Below are 17,466 nucleotides of genomic sequence, written 5' to 3' on the forward strand. Positions count from 1 at the left end.
CACTGTCAACCTCAGATGTTATTTCACAAACTTCATCTTTTCATTATCAATCTGTTTGGAAGACATTGGTTATAATGCTATAAACTGACAGGTAAATAAAATTGTTTTATCCCTGTTGTATTGGAAGGAGTTAAATTCTGAAGGTGTTCACAAGACATGCTATTCTTACACAAACACGTTTGCACCCACGCGTACATTTTCCTTAGCCCATATGGCTTTGCTTGCAAAGTACACCAACTTTTTGAAAAATACACTCAACTTTTTGGGAAAGTACTCTTGCCTTAGGTTTAGGGTAAACAGGTCTGTGTACGTATATCATGTAATCAATACGCCTACCTAGCAGGTGTTCTAGTGTAGATTTCTAGTGTTCATCGAGATTTGAAAACTGTTAATATTGCCAATCACAGAATCTGTTCCAATCTGAACCCATCTTGATTGAATTACAGTTTGATTTTGATTGTTACCACAACCCAAAACTGTTAATTGCAACAGCTACATGTGTTCACTTTTACTAATTAAGCCTTACTTTGTTTGCAGCACTGTGAGGATGCTTTCTTCCTTGCTGACCTGGGCGACATTGTCAAGAAGTATGAGAAGTGGATGGAGCTTTTGCCTAGGGTGGAGCCTTTCTATGGTGAGAGCCGTTGTACAAATAAGGCAGACAAAGATGGTAAACCCCAAAAGTACTGTAAAGCATGTATGTTGAAAGATTAAGGTTGAGTGCAGTTCAGTCTGCGGTCCAGACAGTGATGATAGTGTTATGGAGTAGTACATCACGATATGTCAACACTCTAATATGGACTGTTTTGTTAATTGGTGTTTATGTGCCATGGTTCTCAGTCTGTAGCTTTGAAGCTGTTGTGGCTGTTTAACTTTGTGGGTTTGTCTATTGGTGTGTGTGTGCCTTGTTTTCAGCCAGTTACTTTCGTGCTGTTCTGTTGAAGAATTTTTTGTTGAAGAATTTCTCTACAATTCTGCTGTTGACATACCATTGTGTTTTTTTATTGTTTTGCAAGTAGTCTGAATTTTTTATCAGTGCAAGTTCTACGTTGCCTTACCAGACTCTTGAGTTCACCAAATGTCACAATTGTTTGAATGTGTGTGCCCAGTTCAGTGTGGTCAGATTACCAAAAATGCACCGATAGTATTAAAGGGAGTGACAAGAATGTCTACATGCTGAAGCACCATCAGCTTTGAAGCACTTAGTTGCAAACACATTTTGCAATAAAAGTTGCAAACACATGTTGCTATTTCGCAATTAAAGGTTCAGAAGCAAAAGTCTGCTGTGAAAAGATTTCATTTTCTGTGATTGAGAAGGTTATTATAAGTTGCAATACTTATGTATATGAGGCTGTGCCAAAAGGTGCTCTGTCAGAGGGGGACATTTTATAAGAAAATAAAAGTAACAGTATCATTTCAACACTTACACAATGTGAAAGAATAGTCATTTGGACATACAATTCCAGTCTTAAAAAGATAACTCAGTAAAGCGACTTTGAGAAAATGATGTGTAATCGTAATTTTTGGGAATCTGTCGGATGTAACAATGGACATGAAAGACAAGTAAAATTAGTTGTAAACCTATATCATTTGAGCAAATTTTTACTTGTATCATTTATATAACCATGTAGCAGGTGTTTAAACTAAAATGTACTGATTGCTGATAGAAACTGAACACAATATAGTGCAATGATGATGTCATGTGTTGCATCCGACAGATAGCAATTACTAGCAGTTTGAATTCAAGAACAGCAAAGCACAGTTTTGATCAAAAACCAAGTTTATTCATTTGGTGAAGTCCTTTCATTGCTGTCAGAAACAATAACATTGATCATGCCTGGAGAAAAGATTGCCAGCCATACCATTCATCTGTCGGAGGTAACATATTTTTAGAATGGACACAAATGATGATGTCATGTGTTGCATCCGACAGTAAATGTAAATTTAGCAGTTTTGCCAGAGTAATGGTGGGAATCGCAAACTTAGCCCGTTTGTGGAAAGAAAGGGACATTTTGATCCGTTTTTAGCTCATATCGTGCTGACTGATGAAGGCCAGAGCCAAACGTTCCCACATGACACGAGCGAAGCCGTGTCAAAGTTTCGGTTGACAGTTTGATATCTGTGTCAGGAGTTTCGATCGACGCCTGACTTAACACTTTTGAGGCCAGTCTCTGTTATTTTTGAGTTTGTTTCCTGCATATGATAGCCGTGTAAACTGTTTAACACGGTTCCAAAGGTTATTTTAGGTTTCGAACTTTCACTCAGTATTTTTTGTTTTTCGGGTTGAACTTTCTGTTGACCGCAACTTACAAGAAAAAGCTGACATGGAACTGATACTTACCGCTGCGTGTTATCGACGCCATCTTGGAGGGAAAAGTGCGCGAAAGGCATTGTGGGAAGGAATGTCTTTTTACTGCGATGCGACAAACATCCGGTAGAAGTAAAATCGCGGCCAGAATTATTAAATGTTCGATCGAAACACTCTGACATGACGAAGTTACTCCGTAAAAAACATGCCTGATATAAAATATATACAACAATCAGTGCTGTTTTCACCGTTGCTAAACGTCAAACTAAGATTGCAGCACTTGTTTCTGTGTTCTTCTAGAGAGATTTCTGGAGCAAATCACTGCCGTCAACCTTTTCTGCTGGTGTGACATCTGACATGATAGGTTACGATCGTAACAGCTTTTAAAAAAACCGTTTTTCACACATTTCGGGAAGAATTTTGTTCTGCTTTTTACATTGATTAAAAAGCTGAATCTCTCCTCTTTCACCCATCTACAAAAAAATGACTCTCAACTTGAAAGATAAAAAACAAAAAATCGTTGTTTGTGGGTCCCCTAAAATGTCCCCACTTCCGGATCAACATTCGGACCTGGATCTTGTAATTATTTTGTATTTTAACCCTTTCAAAGGCCAACATGCACCTTAATGTTGTGCATGTTGTATCTTTGATATACTTTTAAGCTAAGTGAGGCTAAATCAGGAAAAATGTATGATTACAAAACAAAATATCAATGTGCAAATTTGACAGGGGTCTCCCAGAGCACCTTTTGGCACAGCCTCATATCTCGTTGCTTTTCTTCGGTTCATGTATGAGAGGTATTGGGTTAAGGTTGTGTGTGGCACAACGAGTTAGATTTCTGCTGCATGTGCTCTTTTTGCGTCTGGTCACATATGGACAGGGACGAGTTTTATCATGTGAGAACAAATAGTAGCATTCTTTTTATCTTGGAGTTAGACCAATACAACTAAGTTCAGTGGAACTCTGCTTTTTTTTCTAAAATCGGTGGTACAGTGTTGCTTTTGAAAATATGTTAAGTGTTTTTTTTTAACACCTTAGCTATCAGGAGAGTTATTGGTTTCAGCCGGCCCTAGATGAAAACAAATGATCTTGATATTCTCTGGGTGTTTATGAAGCTAGAGCTTTGACTTTGATACACTTTCAGTGTTACATGTCCTTGATGTGGTAAGTCATATAGTGTCGTTAATTGCCTGCACCCAACCTCTTCGCTGGGGAATTGTTCATTGCTCAGACCTCTTGTACAGTCTGTGTATTTCCGTGCTGTAAGCTATTTGCTTTTCTGATCTTGCTTGTGTTTGTTGTTACAGCTGTGAAGTGCAACAATGACCCAGCAGTTCTGAAGCTGCTGGCCCACCTCGGCGTTGGCTTTGACTGCGCCAGCAAGGTAAGAGTACTCACGGCAGCATCAGATCACACTTTATATGTGGTTTTCAAGAGTACAAATTGCATAAAATCCGCTTTAAGAAAATGCTTGACATAACGCAGGGCTATATCCTCTTCCTTTTTCCTCCCATCAAAGGCTTGGGTGCTTGGATTTGCTTCCAAATATACTTTTTAATTTTCCGGGGGGAGGTGCAGGCATGTCTTGGACCTTCGAGAGGGGTGCCTCTGTTTTGCTTTAATAGCCTGGTCAGCCAAGCAAAGAAATCTATGTGTGAGATTTGTTGATGTGTATGCCAGATATAGGTATTCATCTTTGCTTTACCTTGACAGGATGAGATCTCTCGGGTGCTGAGACTTGGCGTGAGGCCGTCGCGCATCGTGTACGCTAACCCTTGCAAGCAAAACAGCTTCATACGCTATGCCGCCAAGGAGAAGGTTGACCTCATGACCTTTGACAATGAAGCCGAGTTGTACAAGATAAAGAATGCGTACCCCACTGCACGGTAAGTGGCTTGACCCTGCCCATAGGTTCTTCTTTGTATGCACACACTGTGACAGTATGGACAGAGGGTTTAGAGGATTGTTTTGTGACCAAAAAAAGTCCTCTTGATCCAATTGGCAAAATGTTGAAATGACAGATGGCTACATGGGTTGATTGGAGGCTAAACCATGTTTCTACTTTTCATTATGGAATAATAAAGTGGGAATTGTGACATCATGTATTCACAGAGGACTTTGTATAAGTGTGTATCTTGGGGGAGGTGGGGGCACAACACTTCTTCATTACAAAATATTCACAGAGTACTGTGTCAACTGCTCAGCTTGTTTTATTTTTGAATTTTTCAAGGAGGGACGGGGGGTGGGAGCAACTGTCAGGACAAGCTATTGTTGACATTTTTGAGTCACTTGAGAAAAAGTGACTATGTAATCGGTCAGTGTTAGTCTGTCCGGCCGGCCGTCCGTAGACACCACCTTAACGTTGGACTTTTCTCGGAAACTATCAAAGCGATCGGGCTCATATTTTGTTTAGTCGTGACCTCCAATGACCTCTACACTTTAACGATGGTTTCGTTGACCTTTGACCTTTTTCAAGGTCACAGGTCAGCGTCAAAGGAAAAATTAGACATTTTATATCTTTTCTCGGAAACTATCAAAGCGATCGGGCTCATATTTTGTTTAGTCGTGACCTCCAATGACCTCTACACTTTAACGATGGTTTCGTTGACCTTTGACCTTTTTCAAGGTCACAGGTCAGCGTCAAAGGAAAAATTAGACATTTTATATCTTTGACAAAGTTCATCGGATGTGATTGAAACTTTGTAGGATTATTCTTTACATCAAAGTATTTACATCTGTAGCCTTTTACGAACGTTATCAGAAAAACAAGGGAGATAACTAGCCTTTTCTGTTCGGCAACACACAACTTAACGTTGGGCTTTTCTCGGAAACTATAAAAGTGACCGGGCTCAAATTTTATGTGAACGTGACTCATTGTGTTGTGAATAGCAATTTCTTCCTGTCCATCTGATGCCTCATATAATATTCAGAACTGCGAAAGTGACTCGATCGAGCGTTTGCTCTTCTTGTTGATGAATGTTCACAATCCTTTTGTTTGGGAGGACACGATATTACTTACATCCTTTTTGTCAACAGACTGGTACTGCGCATCCTTCCCCCAGCCAACTTCAAGGTTCAGTGTGAGTTGGGCAACAAGTTTGGGTGCCACCCGAGTGATGCGCGTTGTTTGCTACGCAAAGCTAAGGAGCATGGGCTCAATGTTGTTGGCATCAGGTAAGAACATTTTGTTCACTCTTTTATTACCTCAGCTGGTGTTTCTGCATTGATGGAGATTTAAACTTCTGTTCTCTGTCACATCTCTAGAGCATTGTCATAGCAGCCTTGACAATGTACACAAGGGAATAAACTTTGCAATATGTGCCAAATCTTCGAAAAGGCAGGTGCCCTGTCATTTAAATATGGAACGTTCTTGAATCAAGTTTTTGGCTATCTCTCTTCCTCGCGCTCACATTGTTACTTTTATATTTCATACACCTTGCAAAAGCAAATGAGTAAGAATAACAGTTTCACAGAGGGTGGTAAGAATAAGCACGGACAAAGGTTCAGTGAATTTTTTTGTATTTTTCAAGGACATGGTGTTCCACTCGGGGTCCCTCCCTGACATGGAATTATCTGCCCTGTGTGCAGCTTCCATGTTGGCAGCGGCGTCGAGGAAGCTGAGGCCTTCTCTGCTGCCGTGGAGACGGCCGCCCAGGTCTTCAACGAGGGACAGGCTCTCGGCTTTGACTTTGACCTTCTCGACATCGGTGGTGGCTTCCCAGGCCACAGTGAGGCTCCCGTCACCTTCAAAGAGGTTTTAAAGCATTTGTTGCTTGCTTATGGTGTTGTTTGTGGGGTGTGTGCGAAGTGGTGTTCTCGGGCATCAGCTTCTGTCACTGACGCATTGGTCTGACCCCTGACTGGTCGACCGTCCGATAATTTGGACATGTAGGTCTTCTCAATGAACAATTTTTTTGCAGCCAGGACATTTGGACCTATTCATATTTTCAATCGAAGTCAAACCGACCTCTTGTCCTCTAAGTCGGGGAACGTTGTTCATGTTGCTGTATTTGTGTTTTGATCGTTCAGCATTTCTGACAAATGTGTACCTTTTTTTTACCCTTGGATGGGTTATGTAGCTGCCATGGTTAAAATCAAAATGTTTTAATGAAAGAGCATTGATCTCTGATCAATAAATCGTCATTTCAGACCTATACATGTCTATCTCTGTTATTTTTCATTGATGAGCAGAGTAATCTGTCATAATGTACATGTGGTGCAAGTAAATGGATGACAGGTTTGTTTTTTATCAGTAAATATCTTTCAAATCCCCATCTCAATAGTGATTCTTTTCCTCTTTCACAAAAGTAAATCCCCTCTTTCTTGTTGGGAAAAGTTTGTTGGGATTGTGGGTTCACATGATTGACTAAAATAACATCTCTCTTCAGATTGCTACAGTGCTGAACAAGGCTCTGAACAAGCACTTCCCTCCAAAGCGGAATGTTCGCATTATCGCAGAACCTGGACGCTACTTCGTGGCATCTGCCTTCAGCATCACGGTCAACATCATTGCCAAGCGTCTTGTCACCAGTTACCTGGACAAAGGTGAGCTTGCCCTGATTGACTTATGGATGATGAGTATGCACTTTGTGTAGATCATACATTTCTATCCTGGCTGCTTTTTTTCTTGTCCCAGTTAAAATTGCATTCTCAGCAGGGATGGCCAATTTGTCCGCCCAGTCGCCAGGCTAGTAGGAACTGTCTGGCAGCTTGCCCAGCTGGCAAGTGAAAATTCTGGTCAAATGTAAAACAACTTTAGGTTGTACTATGGAGTTTTAAAGTCATGGAAACACTTTCCAATGCATGAATTTTTGTAGTCTGAGAAACGAGAGCGAGGCTCCTATCTCGAATGCTCTTCTGGCATTTTATTGTTTGCACTGCGACTGGGCTAATTGTAGTTTCACTACCGATTTCAACACCACATAAGTGAACCCGCATAAAAAAATAACTTGATAAGTGTGATGCTGAAAAGGAGAAAAACATGTATATTGTAACAGATGAGACTTTAACCTGAACATTTGCAGATCTAACTTTTGTAATGAGAAACATGTGATACAGATCTAAATGTGTTCTTCGTCGACGCACGTGAAGGAACTCTAATTTCAAGGTCGACAATGACTGGAAGACTTGTGGACAAATGTCATGATATTAACTGTGTTAAAATGTACTTACCAGAAAACCACTGCACAGTTCGTAGCAGGATACTTTCGTTGACCAGTTCATATAGTTTTTATTCAGAATCGCGTTTGTATCATGAGAACGCGATCGATACGAACACAATTGAACATAATCTTCTCTTCGACGACGCCATTTTAGATGACGTGTTACACGAGATCTCATCGGGAAAGAACGATGAATGATTGTTGTTTTATACAATGTGCATGTAATTATTACTGTATGCATTTTAGAATTGATTCATTATTGATAAGATAATGATTGAGTGAAAGGAAATATAGATTTAGTTAGGTAAGATAAATTGTTTGTACGTTGTTAGGGGTTACCTAGAGAAACGTAAACAAACACTTTCGATCGCCTTGACTCTAAGACGATCGAGAGTGTCGGTTCGTTGCTAAAGGTACGAGACACGCAAGCAGCAAAGAGAAGAAAGGTATGTTGTGTATGTTGTTAGGACATGTATTGGGGTAACGTAGACAAATAGGGGAGATCGTTATAGACAATCGAAACGTTAGTGGTAGCTACAGGTAACAGGTAAACAAACAAGGAAGGGGATAAATAGAGAAGGGAAAGGAGAAATCGGACTAGGTCGGGGCTATGTGAGATGATCCTTTTTATGTTGGGCTTGGAGAGGAGGCTTCTGGGTTCGGAGCAGTTTAATGGACAGAAGATAATTCGGAGCAGTTTAACAGGCAGAAGAAAATCCGGAGCAGTTTAATGGACAGAAGATAATTCGGAGCAGCTTAACAGGCAGGAGGAAATTCCGAGCACAAGATGAAGTTTTAGCAGTCTAACGATGTGGGCGGTCAACTGACGTTTTCCTGGCTGATTCATTACCAGAGATATTGTATGTCATTCTTACTTTATGTGTGAATGAATGTTGCCTTGAGATACGAATTTATTGCCATGAGATAATCAGATAATTAAATCTGAGTCTTGAAACCTGCAACAATTTGTGTTTTCTTTTATTCATCATCATCACTAACATTTGTTTCACACACAACAACAATCAAAGAGAGCAATCCGCTTTCGTTACAATATGAAAAACAGAAAAGATTAACTATCTAGGAACACTGGCGAGTGGTCGGAGTTTGATGGGGAGACGATGGTGGGTTCTATTTTGTAAAAGAACACGTAAAGACGGAAAGAATGCATTTTTGACTGAAACAACATTGCTCATGTGATCGGGTGGAGTGGAAGGGGGAAAATAGGCCAGGAAGCATAAATGAGACGCCAAGACAGAGGTTGCGATAAAGTGACTTTTATTTAACGTACACCAGACACCAGAAATAATGGGAGAGACGGGACTAACTCCCTACACAATAGGTAACTGAGGATACGCTTCACGCCTTACGGTCTTAAACCATCGGAGCGTGACACACTGACAAGGACCGATAACTTCACAAGTTACTTCAGGGGGCGCTACGCTATCTATAACGTCACACAGGATGTCACGCGCCCGCAACACAGGACACGCTATTACAAGACAAAGAACTAGGCTAGCGCAGGAAAACTGGGTCTCAACGGCGAAACGACACTGACGCTATAACGCCACTAGGATAAAATAGCTACATACATACGTGCACACCATAGCATCATTCATACGACCAGAACATATTTTAGACAAGCAACATTCAATATAAAGAAAAGAAACAGCATCTACTTACAGTTCACTCCTCAATGAATAACTAAACACACACGAAATTACAGCGGGACTGTTCAACACATCGCCGGTCTGAATCACTCACCTCGCTGATGGTTAATCAGCTATTCAACCACAGGTCAAAGATGATACTCACAATCCAGCACAGGCTATCTGTATTTTAAAAGATGTCACACCAACACAAAGAACTGTTTCAAATAGAACACCGGTCTCAAGGCTTAAGCACACAGGCCTATCCACACACAGCGAAATCACCGGTCAGACTGACCGAACTCGCACTGTCGGGGGTGAATGTGTACGCATCCGTTAAGGGATTAACCAATTAAAACGCGGCATCTACGCACAAAGACATACACGACACCACGTAACGAAGACATACACGCATGGTCAAGGGGAATAATTGGGGTCGGGAACGACAGAAATGAACAACAGTACGTCAAATCGCCACACGGCTACACTCAAACTGGAAAATTAATCAAGTTGTGCGCAAAGAGTAGTACCAAAACAAAAGCCAGACACGATGCCAGCTGGGAAACACTTTTCACCGCTGACCACAGCCCAGTTGTCAATCGTAGCACCACTATTTTGCGTGTAAAAATAAACCTGACAATCATACTATCACTGTGTCGTAACTTTTGGGTTTTATGTAACAGGCTAGTGTAATTTCTGACGGGCTAACGATTTCCTTGCTGTTGTTCGCCCGGCTGGCCAGTTAAATTAAATGAGATTTGGCCATCCCTGCTCAGTGCTTACAGGAATTGCGATAATCGTTACTTGTAAAATTCGGAGTAAACCGGAAATAAATGTTCTTGTCAAGTCTCAATATATGTCCCGAGAATGTCACGTTCAGTGTATTTAACATATTAGACAGAAGTAAACAAAGACATCTTTATGGTGTTTTGGTTTATTCATGATATGTGTGTGTTACAGACATGGCTGAGAACGACAAGGATGGGAAAGGTGCCTTCATGTACTATGTCAACGATGGAGTCTACGGCTCTTTCAACTCTCTCCTCTACGACCATGCATCAGTTGAAGCCAGACTTGTGAATGTAAGAAATTTGCTTGCAAAGTTTCTCAGAAAGATAGCAGAATAAGTTGATTACAAAATGAAGAGTTTGCATGCCCCCTGCACTCTCAGTGATGTAACGTACAGTGCCTTCAGCCTTTTTCTTGTTCTCCAGTTGTAGATGAGGGGATAAAAGACCAGTCTATATCAGAAGATGAAGCAGTCCAGGGATAAATTAAAAGTTCTCATCCAGAAATCCTGAATCCTGATTTTAGCAATGGTCTGTACCAGTTTCTTGACAGTTAGCAGCTCATTTATTATTTTGAGCATTTGTTTTCACTTACATGAGGAGTGTCAGGGTCTTGGAGGCTTCCTTGTCCTTCGCTTTTTTTCCTCCTGATTCAGATTCTGTTTTCGTAACATTGATTTATGCTTGTGTTGTCTGCAGGCACCAGTAAACCCGATGGAGTTTGTGACCAGCGTGTGGGGCCCCACCTGTGACGGCTTGGATCAGATCTTGAAGAACGCCAAGCTGCCAGAGCTGGATGTGGGCGAGTTTATCAACTTTCCCGACATGGGCGCCTACACCCTCTGCGCTGGTTCCACCTTCAACGGCATGCCTCGCCCAGACATGTTCTACCACTGCTCTGAGAACATCTGGTGGGTGCTCTGTGGTTTTTTCCTCCGTGCTCCTCTTGTGCTGTCCCAGACAGATGCTCTGAGATTACATATTTTGTGTTGATTCTGGCCAAATCCCTTGTGGTTACAACATTTATTGTTTCTATCTTTTTTGTAGCCCTGAAACTCATAATTTTTGTTTGTTTAACTTATCTATTGTTCAAAGTACGAGTGTATCACATGATTACATCTCCAAAACAGTCACCTGCAAAAGATTACACCTTTTAAATTGTGTACGGGGCGGGGATGTAGCTCAGTCGGTAGCGCGCTGGATTTGTATCCAGTTGGCCGCTGTCAGCGTGAGTTCGTCCCCACGTTCGGCGAGAGATTTATTTCTCAGTCAACTTTGTGTGCCGACTCTCCTTGGTGTCCGAACACCCCCGTGTGTACACGCAAGCACAAGACCAAGTGCGCATGAAAAAGATCCTGTAATCCATGTCAGAGTTGGGTGGGTTATAGAAACACGAAAATACCCAGCATGCTTCCTCCGAAAACGGCGTATGGCTGCCTAAATGGCGGGGTAAAAAACGGTCATACACGTAAAATTCCACTCGTGCAAAAAACACGAGTGTATGTGAGAGTTTCAGCCCACGAACGCAGAAGAAGAAGAAGAAGAAATTGTGTACAAATACCAATGTACCACTTCAAAATATCTCATGAACAGTCACGTGTACGCAATTACAAAATTAAAAAAAATACGGTAATTCAGATTAAATTACATATTCTTACTCCGAATCACATAAAGCATTGACGCAGTCAGAGATGCTAAGGTCTGAAAATCGCTACCCGTCTAAAAAAAATTAAGGGAAGCAACCCCACCACAAAAACGTGTTAACGGATGCGTTGGTAAGGACGCCAGACCATGGGGTTATCTCCCATTGGTATGAGTGACGTCACTACCGCTCCCGGAACACGTGGTCCAAGTCATTCGACTTTTTCAGCTCCAGAGGAGAAGGTCGTGAGTAATTTTCGCTCTCGTGGCCGCTTTGCCTTGCTTCTTGCTCGGTACCCACCGGCCACTACCCGTCTTATTCACCTTCTGCTGCATTAGTTAGTGAGTTCTTTCCAATTTGTCGCGTTTTCGACAGGAATTTTGTCTTGGCTACTGGTTTATTGTTCATTCGTTTGGCCCGCCATTTTGGTTGATAACGAAAGAGCGCGGCTCTAAGGGAGATGTCAAGGGCAAAGACATTTCTAGCCTAAATCTTCGGCGTCTTCTGCTTTACCACCTGTACTTGTTGTCTTTTCTGACGAAGCTAACAATACAGTGGAGTCCAGCTATAACGAACCTGGGTATAACGGAATCCCGCTTTTAACGAACTGCCATTGATTTCCCGGCACGACGTTAAACACCAAATAAAGAAAGAAAGAAAGAGCGTTTCTTAAAGTTTAAGGAACTTCAGGAATGCTTGTGCTCTTTCATGAGCTTTTCCTCACCGAGAAGGCCTCTGGTATCATGTACTCAGGAGTCACTCTCGTTTATCGTGAGGAGATTGGTCACGCCTCTCTGTCTATCTCCATCCCAAGGTTTCACATACTTTGGCATGATGTTCTTACGGTCACCTGGAGAGTTCGTCCTACTCAGTTCTGAGTGGACAACCTTAGGCACTGTTCGGCACTACAGCAAGCGCCCACTAGGACGCTTGCTTCCATCCTAGGTCGATTGGAATTCATAGCTTCTTGCTAGTGAAATTATGTTAAGACCTTTCCCGCTCATTCACCCTCTCAAGACTGATTCAAGTCTATTCCAATTCAGAGCTTGTTTCAACACATGACAGGTCAGTGGTTGAACCCTAACTGGATTACTCAGGGCATTGGTCTTGGCCGATCACGGAAGTTAAGCAAGCTCGGTTAGTACTTGGATGGGTGACCCAGACCTGTTTACCAGTACGATTTGGGCGTATTTTGTACGCCAAATTATTATCGGTACGACAATACGCGACACACGCACAAAATACAACTAAGAAAAAGTCTAGAATACGTTTTCTGGTGTTGGTGTGCTGATTACGGGATGGTACAACTGATACCGGTTTTGGTCTAAGGGAGATAACCCTGACAGCGAGTCTTCAGCTGTGGAAACCTCGTTCAGTTGTTGGCACGTGCGATCGTCTGGACAATCGTGGCAAAATGAAGCGGAAAAATTTGCCAGTTTCGGATGACTGTACCAAGTCTAAACAGCAGAAGCAGCAGATTTTCTTGGAGAAATATAAGAAAGAGCCAAGAATTGTGGAGTCTACTGTGGGAAAAAGTCATGCACACTGCAAGTATTGTAAATCAGATTTCTCCGTTGCCCATGCTGGGAAATATGACATCGAACGACACTGCAGTTCCAAAACTCACCTGGAGAAGGTTGCTGCAAAGAAATCCGCTGAAAGCTGCCAAGGAATTATGAAGTTCATTCCCGCAAAGCAAATCCTGCCAGAAGAAAAGGCTGTAGTCCGTGCTGAAGCATTGTTTTCTGAGATGATTGCAAAAATGAACTTGCCACTGTCAACCGCAGATGTTATTTCACGAACTTCATCTTTTTATTATCAACAAGTAAATAAAATTGTTTTATCCCTGTTGTATTGGAAGGAGTTATAATTCTGAAGGTGTTCACAAGACATGCTATTCTTACACAAACACGTTTGCACCCACGCGTACATTTTCCCTGGCCCAAATGGCTTTGCTTGCAAAGTACACCAACTTTTTGAAAAAGTACACTCAACTTTTGGGGAAAGTACTCTTGCCTCGGATTTAGGGTAAACAGGTCTGGTGACCGCTGGGAACACCTAGTGCAGCGTTTTCCGATACGCACTTAACCAGCCGGTTATGTACTGCGTACAATGCTTTCAGGGCGCCCTCTTTCGCGGCGTCCTTACGAGAGCTGCGGTTCTAAGTTTTGCTCCTTTTAGCGCGGTCACCACGCTTGGCAGCAATTTTGGGCGCGGGGGTTTGCTGATTAGCGAACCTCGGTCCATCTTTGATGAAAGGTCGCATATTCGCCGAAACTGGAAGTTATTTCCTTTGTTTTCGGTTTTAGGACATTTCCTTTGACTCTTCAATGTGAGGAGTCTAGAAAATGCCAGAATTAGTATTGACATTTTGTCATGCCTCTTGTCAGTGAACAAGGGATAAGGCTTCTTGCCCCTGGTTCATTACGAACAATTAGCGTCTACCTCTTGGAGACTATGGTGCTGTGGCTTACTCAAGCTCTAACCTTTCAGCGCTTCACTCCCCGGAGGGTGTTTCACTCTTGGTCAGTCAGAACTCTCTTTGTTCGATCCAAAAGTGAGACGCACAGGTTTTTGTTCGTTTTTCACTACTCATTTGCCTTTGAAGACAGTTTCGTTGTCTTCTGAACTTTCTCAGCTCTCTTTTTAGAGTTAGGACTGTCTTCCTGGTTTAGCTGATTGCAAGAGGTTTTCACTCTTTCTGTCAGTCAGGAGCAAGACAGAGTCAGTGAGGTTGACGCTCTTTCCGGTTGTCCGGAAGACGTAACTCACGAAGCTTAAGGTCAGTTTCACTCAGGTCTCAACCAGACTCAACTCAACTCAACTCAACTCAAATTTATTATTCCATATGGAAATTATGTTGTAACAATACTCATTTCCAATCAAAAGAATAAGAATGCATAATAAAAAATAAAAACATCATAAGAAAATAAGTGAGTATGATTATTATGAGTATGATCACAGTCTCACTAACGCAAACAGTCATCCGTTGAGGTGATAAGAATTTTATCTAAACTGACCTTATCTGGGTGGTTTTTTACCATCATTCGGCAAATCCAGGAGTGGTTACAAACAAAGGGGGTGGGGGGGGGGGGCAGTCAGCCCTTCCTCCAGCACCTGCTAGAGTGCACTATTCTAGAACTCGGGCATCGACTTTAGCAGTCCTCAGTTCAGGAGGATGCTATGATGTTCTACGAACAGCTTTTTTGAAGGCAGACGATGTTTCATCAATTTTGAGAAACGTCGTCGGGACTAGACAGGACATTCCTCTTCCTACGCCCAGCTTTCGGCAAGCAGAAGCGGGTCAAGTCCTCTTCAGAGTATATTATAGGTTCCCACCGCCTTGTTGAAGCTATCTGCTTTATGTGATTCGGAGTAAGAATATGTAATTTAATCGAAAATTTTAATAATAAATTTTCATTTGATTAATATACTTACCCAAATCACATAGTGTATTCCCTCCCTCCAACCCCGCATTATAGTTTCTAGGTATTCTATAAAAGTCGTATGACTTGGACCACGTGTTCGGGAGCGGTAGTGACGTCACTCATACCAATGGGAGATAACCCCATGGTATGGCGTCCTTACCAACGCATCCGTTAACAATTTTTTGTGGTGGGGTTGCTTCCCTTTAAATTTTTAGACGGGTAGCGATTTTCAGACCTTAGCATCTCTGACTGCGTCGATGCTTTATGTGATTTGGGTAAGTATATTAATCAAATGAAAATTTATAATTTTCGATTTTGTTCACTCTGTACTGTGAACGCTCCTAAGATGGTATTGTTCCATTCTGATAATCATCGGTCCACGCTATCGCTCGAGGTCTCTGACAGGATGAATGATTACTACGCGCATTAAAGGAAAATCTATGAAAACAAGAATACAGAGTTATCTCCCATATGTTTTTCGCTAATGTTTCTGAGAATAGACTAGACGAACTGAGACGAAAGTGATTGCAGATTGGCCGACTTGGACAGTGATCTCCGTTCTGTTCTTTACAGTTATAATAAAGACATCGTTCTAAGGTTAAAACAAGTCGAAATGTTGAGACTGCTGTGGGAAGGAGACTGTGATATTGTTACATCACTCCCAACTGGTTACGGAAAAAATATCGTCTGCTTCGTAGCCAAAGTTAATTATCACGTGACGCTTTTGCCATATTTAGAATTGTTTGCACAGTAAAGACACCCACGAAAGATAGCTCGCTTGAAACTGTCTTACATATCAATTCCTTTGTAATTTAAAAATTACACACCATGAAAAATCATTATCGACGATCGCGAATCTGCTTATATCAATAACACATTACGAAAAGCTCTAAAGATGTTTAAAAAAAAAATCGATTTCTTACCCACAGAAAGAAAACCAAGGCATCCTGTCAGGGATAAATGAGACCCGAAGGGAAGTAACTCATTTTACCCGAGTTCAGGATGGGTATTGTTCCTGTGCCAGCACAAATCTAGTGGCATCTTTGTCCATCCTGTTTGAGTTTCAAGTCCATTTCTTTTGTTAAAAAAAGTTAATTAGAATGTCATGTTTGAGAAACTGTATCCAAGTAGATTTGATCCATCTTAATAAATTTTTCTGTGTCCTTTTTGTTTTGCAGGAACACTTTGTTCCCCAGCGACCTGAAAGTGCCAGAGCCAAGCAGTCCGATCACCAAGAGCTTGCCGATTCTCAAGGCTGGACACCAACTGGAGAAGGTGGAAATTGATGTCCTCTCTGCTTCTCCGACTCCCGTCTGTGTTCTGGATGAGGAAGAGCACTTCTTTAACTGACTCTGTGACCAGCCAACCGTTTTGTCATTCATGACAACCATTCAATGCAGCAAGGGCACCATCTTTTAATTTAACAATCAGATTTGGATTCTTTTTCACTTTGTTTTCTTTCCGGTTTTTCTTATTTACATTCTCAACATTCTTGGCCCATTGTTGTACACACTGGGATACTTCGGAAAAGTTGCAATTATACCTGTCTTATCGGTGAAGTTTTGAGGAAAAAAAGGTTTGGGACTCTGGTGTATGTGTACATTAAATTTACATTTGGAAAATAAAGTAATGAAAAATTATCAAACGCTGGATGAGAAGTTTTCGATGAAGGGCTGTCTTTGACATTCATTTTTGCAGATATATACCAGTTCCCTTTTTAGCGGAATATATTTCTATGCACTTTTTACCTGATTTGTTCTGAGTGTTTCGTTTTCTTCTTTTTAAATTCTTTTTTTTTAAATCGATTGTCATGTGTTATTTTTTTTTTTTTTTTTTAAACATTTAAATGTGGACCAATCCATGTTTTCACATTTACACTGTCATTGGAGGGCATTAGTGCTGGTCTTTGCTTTAGTCTTTTTTTCTTTCCTTTATTCATGACAATTTTTCAACTGGTGCTTTAAAACAATCATAATTCTCATCGTGATGTCATCAGCATTTGATGATTGTCAACAAAAGAAATACCTCGATTCTTCTATTTTCCAACAAACAAACAAAATGTACTGATAACTAAGAGTTGCTCACTGTCAAAGTATAAGGCTGTATGAACATTCGAAACACCTGCTTGTACCGGACTTGGCCAGGAACTGATGTAGTTTATTTTTTCGTGGTGAATGTATGTGGTAAATAAAAACTAACCATAAAAATGATTGTGCTTGTTGAATTGATATGTAATATTGCCTGTGTGTGTGTAAGAGACGAGACACGGACATTTACACACGATTGTGGTGTATTTTGTGCTTCGTAAGACATAAGATCATTGATTGTCCATACCAATGGATGGAAAAGTGTGGTTCATCTGCTCTTGAAACAACCAAACATGACAACCTTTATAAAAAAATAACTATAAAACATACGAAGTAAGAACACCCAAAGTACTCCAGACAAAAACCAACACGCACATAAACACACACTTGCGCGCACATGAGTTG

At 41.3% G+C, this 17,466-nt stretch overlaps 1 protein-coding gene across 1 annotated transcript in view; it reads left to right on the plus strand.

The window, feature by feature from the left end:
* The window catches only part of LOC138966361 (ornithine decarboxylase-like), a 44,231-nt gene extending 27,047 nt beyond the window's left edge, over window positions 1-17,184 (plus strand). Inside the window, exons 4-12 of the mRNA XM_070338561.1 lie at window positions 538-634; window positions 3,616-3,692; window positions 4,022-4,194; window positions 5,345-5,482; window positions 5,897-6,062; window positions 6,697-6,853; window positions 10,077-10,198; window positions 10,604-10,815; window positions 16,153-17,184. Of these exons, the coding sequence (XP_070194662.1) occupies window positions 538-634; window positions 3,616-3,692; window positions 4,022-4,194; window positions 5,345-5,482; window positions 5,897-6,062; window positions 6,697-6,853; window positions 10,077-10,198; window positions 10,604-10,815; window positions 16,153-16,324 (1,314 nt within the window). The 3' untranslated portion in view covers window positions 16,325-17,184. The remainder of the gene's footprint in view (window positions 1-537; window positions 635-3,615; window positions 3,693-4,021; window positions 4,195-5,344; window positions 5,483-5,896; window positions 6,063-6,696; window positions 6,854-10,076; window positions 10,199-10,603; window positions 10,816-16,152) is intronic.
* Window positions 17,185-17,466: the final 282 nt, after the last annotated feature.

Source organism: Littorina saxatilis, linkage group LG5, assembly GCF_037325665.1.
Source record: "Littorina saxatilis isolate snail1 linkage group LG5, US_GU_Lsax_2.0, whole genome shotgun sequence".
Lineage (NCBI taxonomy): Eukaryota > Metazoa > Mollusca > Gastropoda > Littorinimorpha > Littorinidae > Littorina > Littorina saxatilis.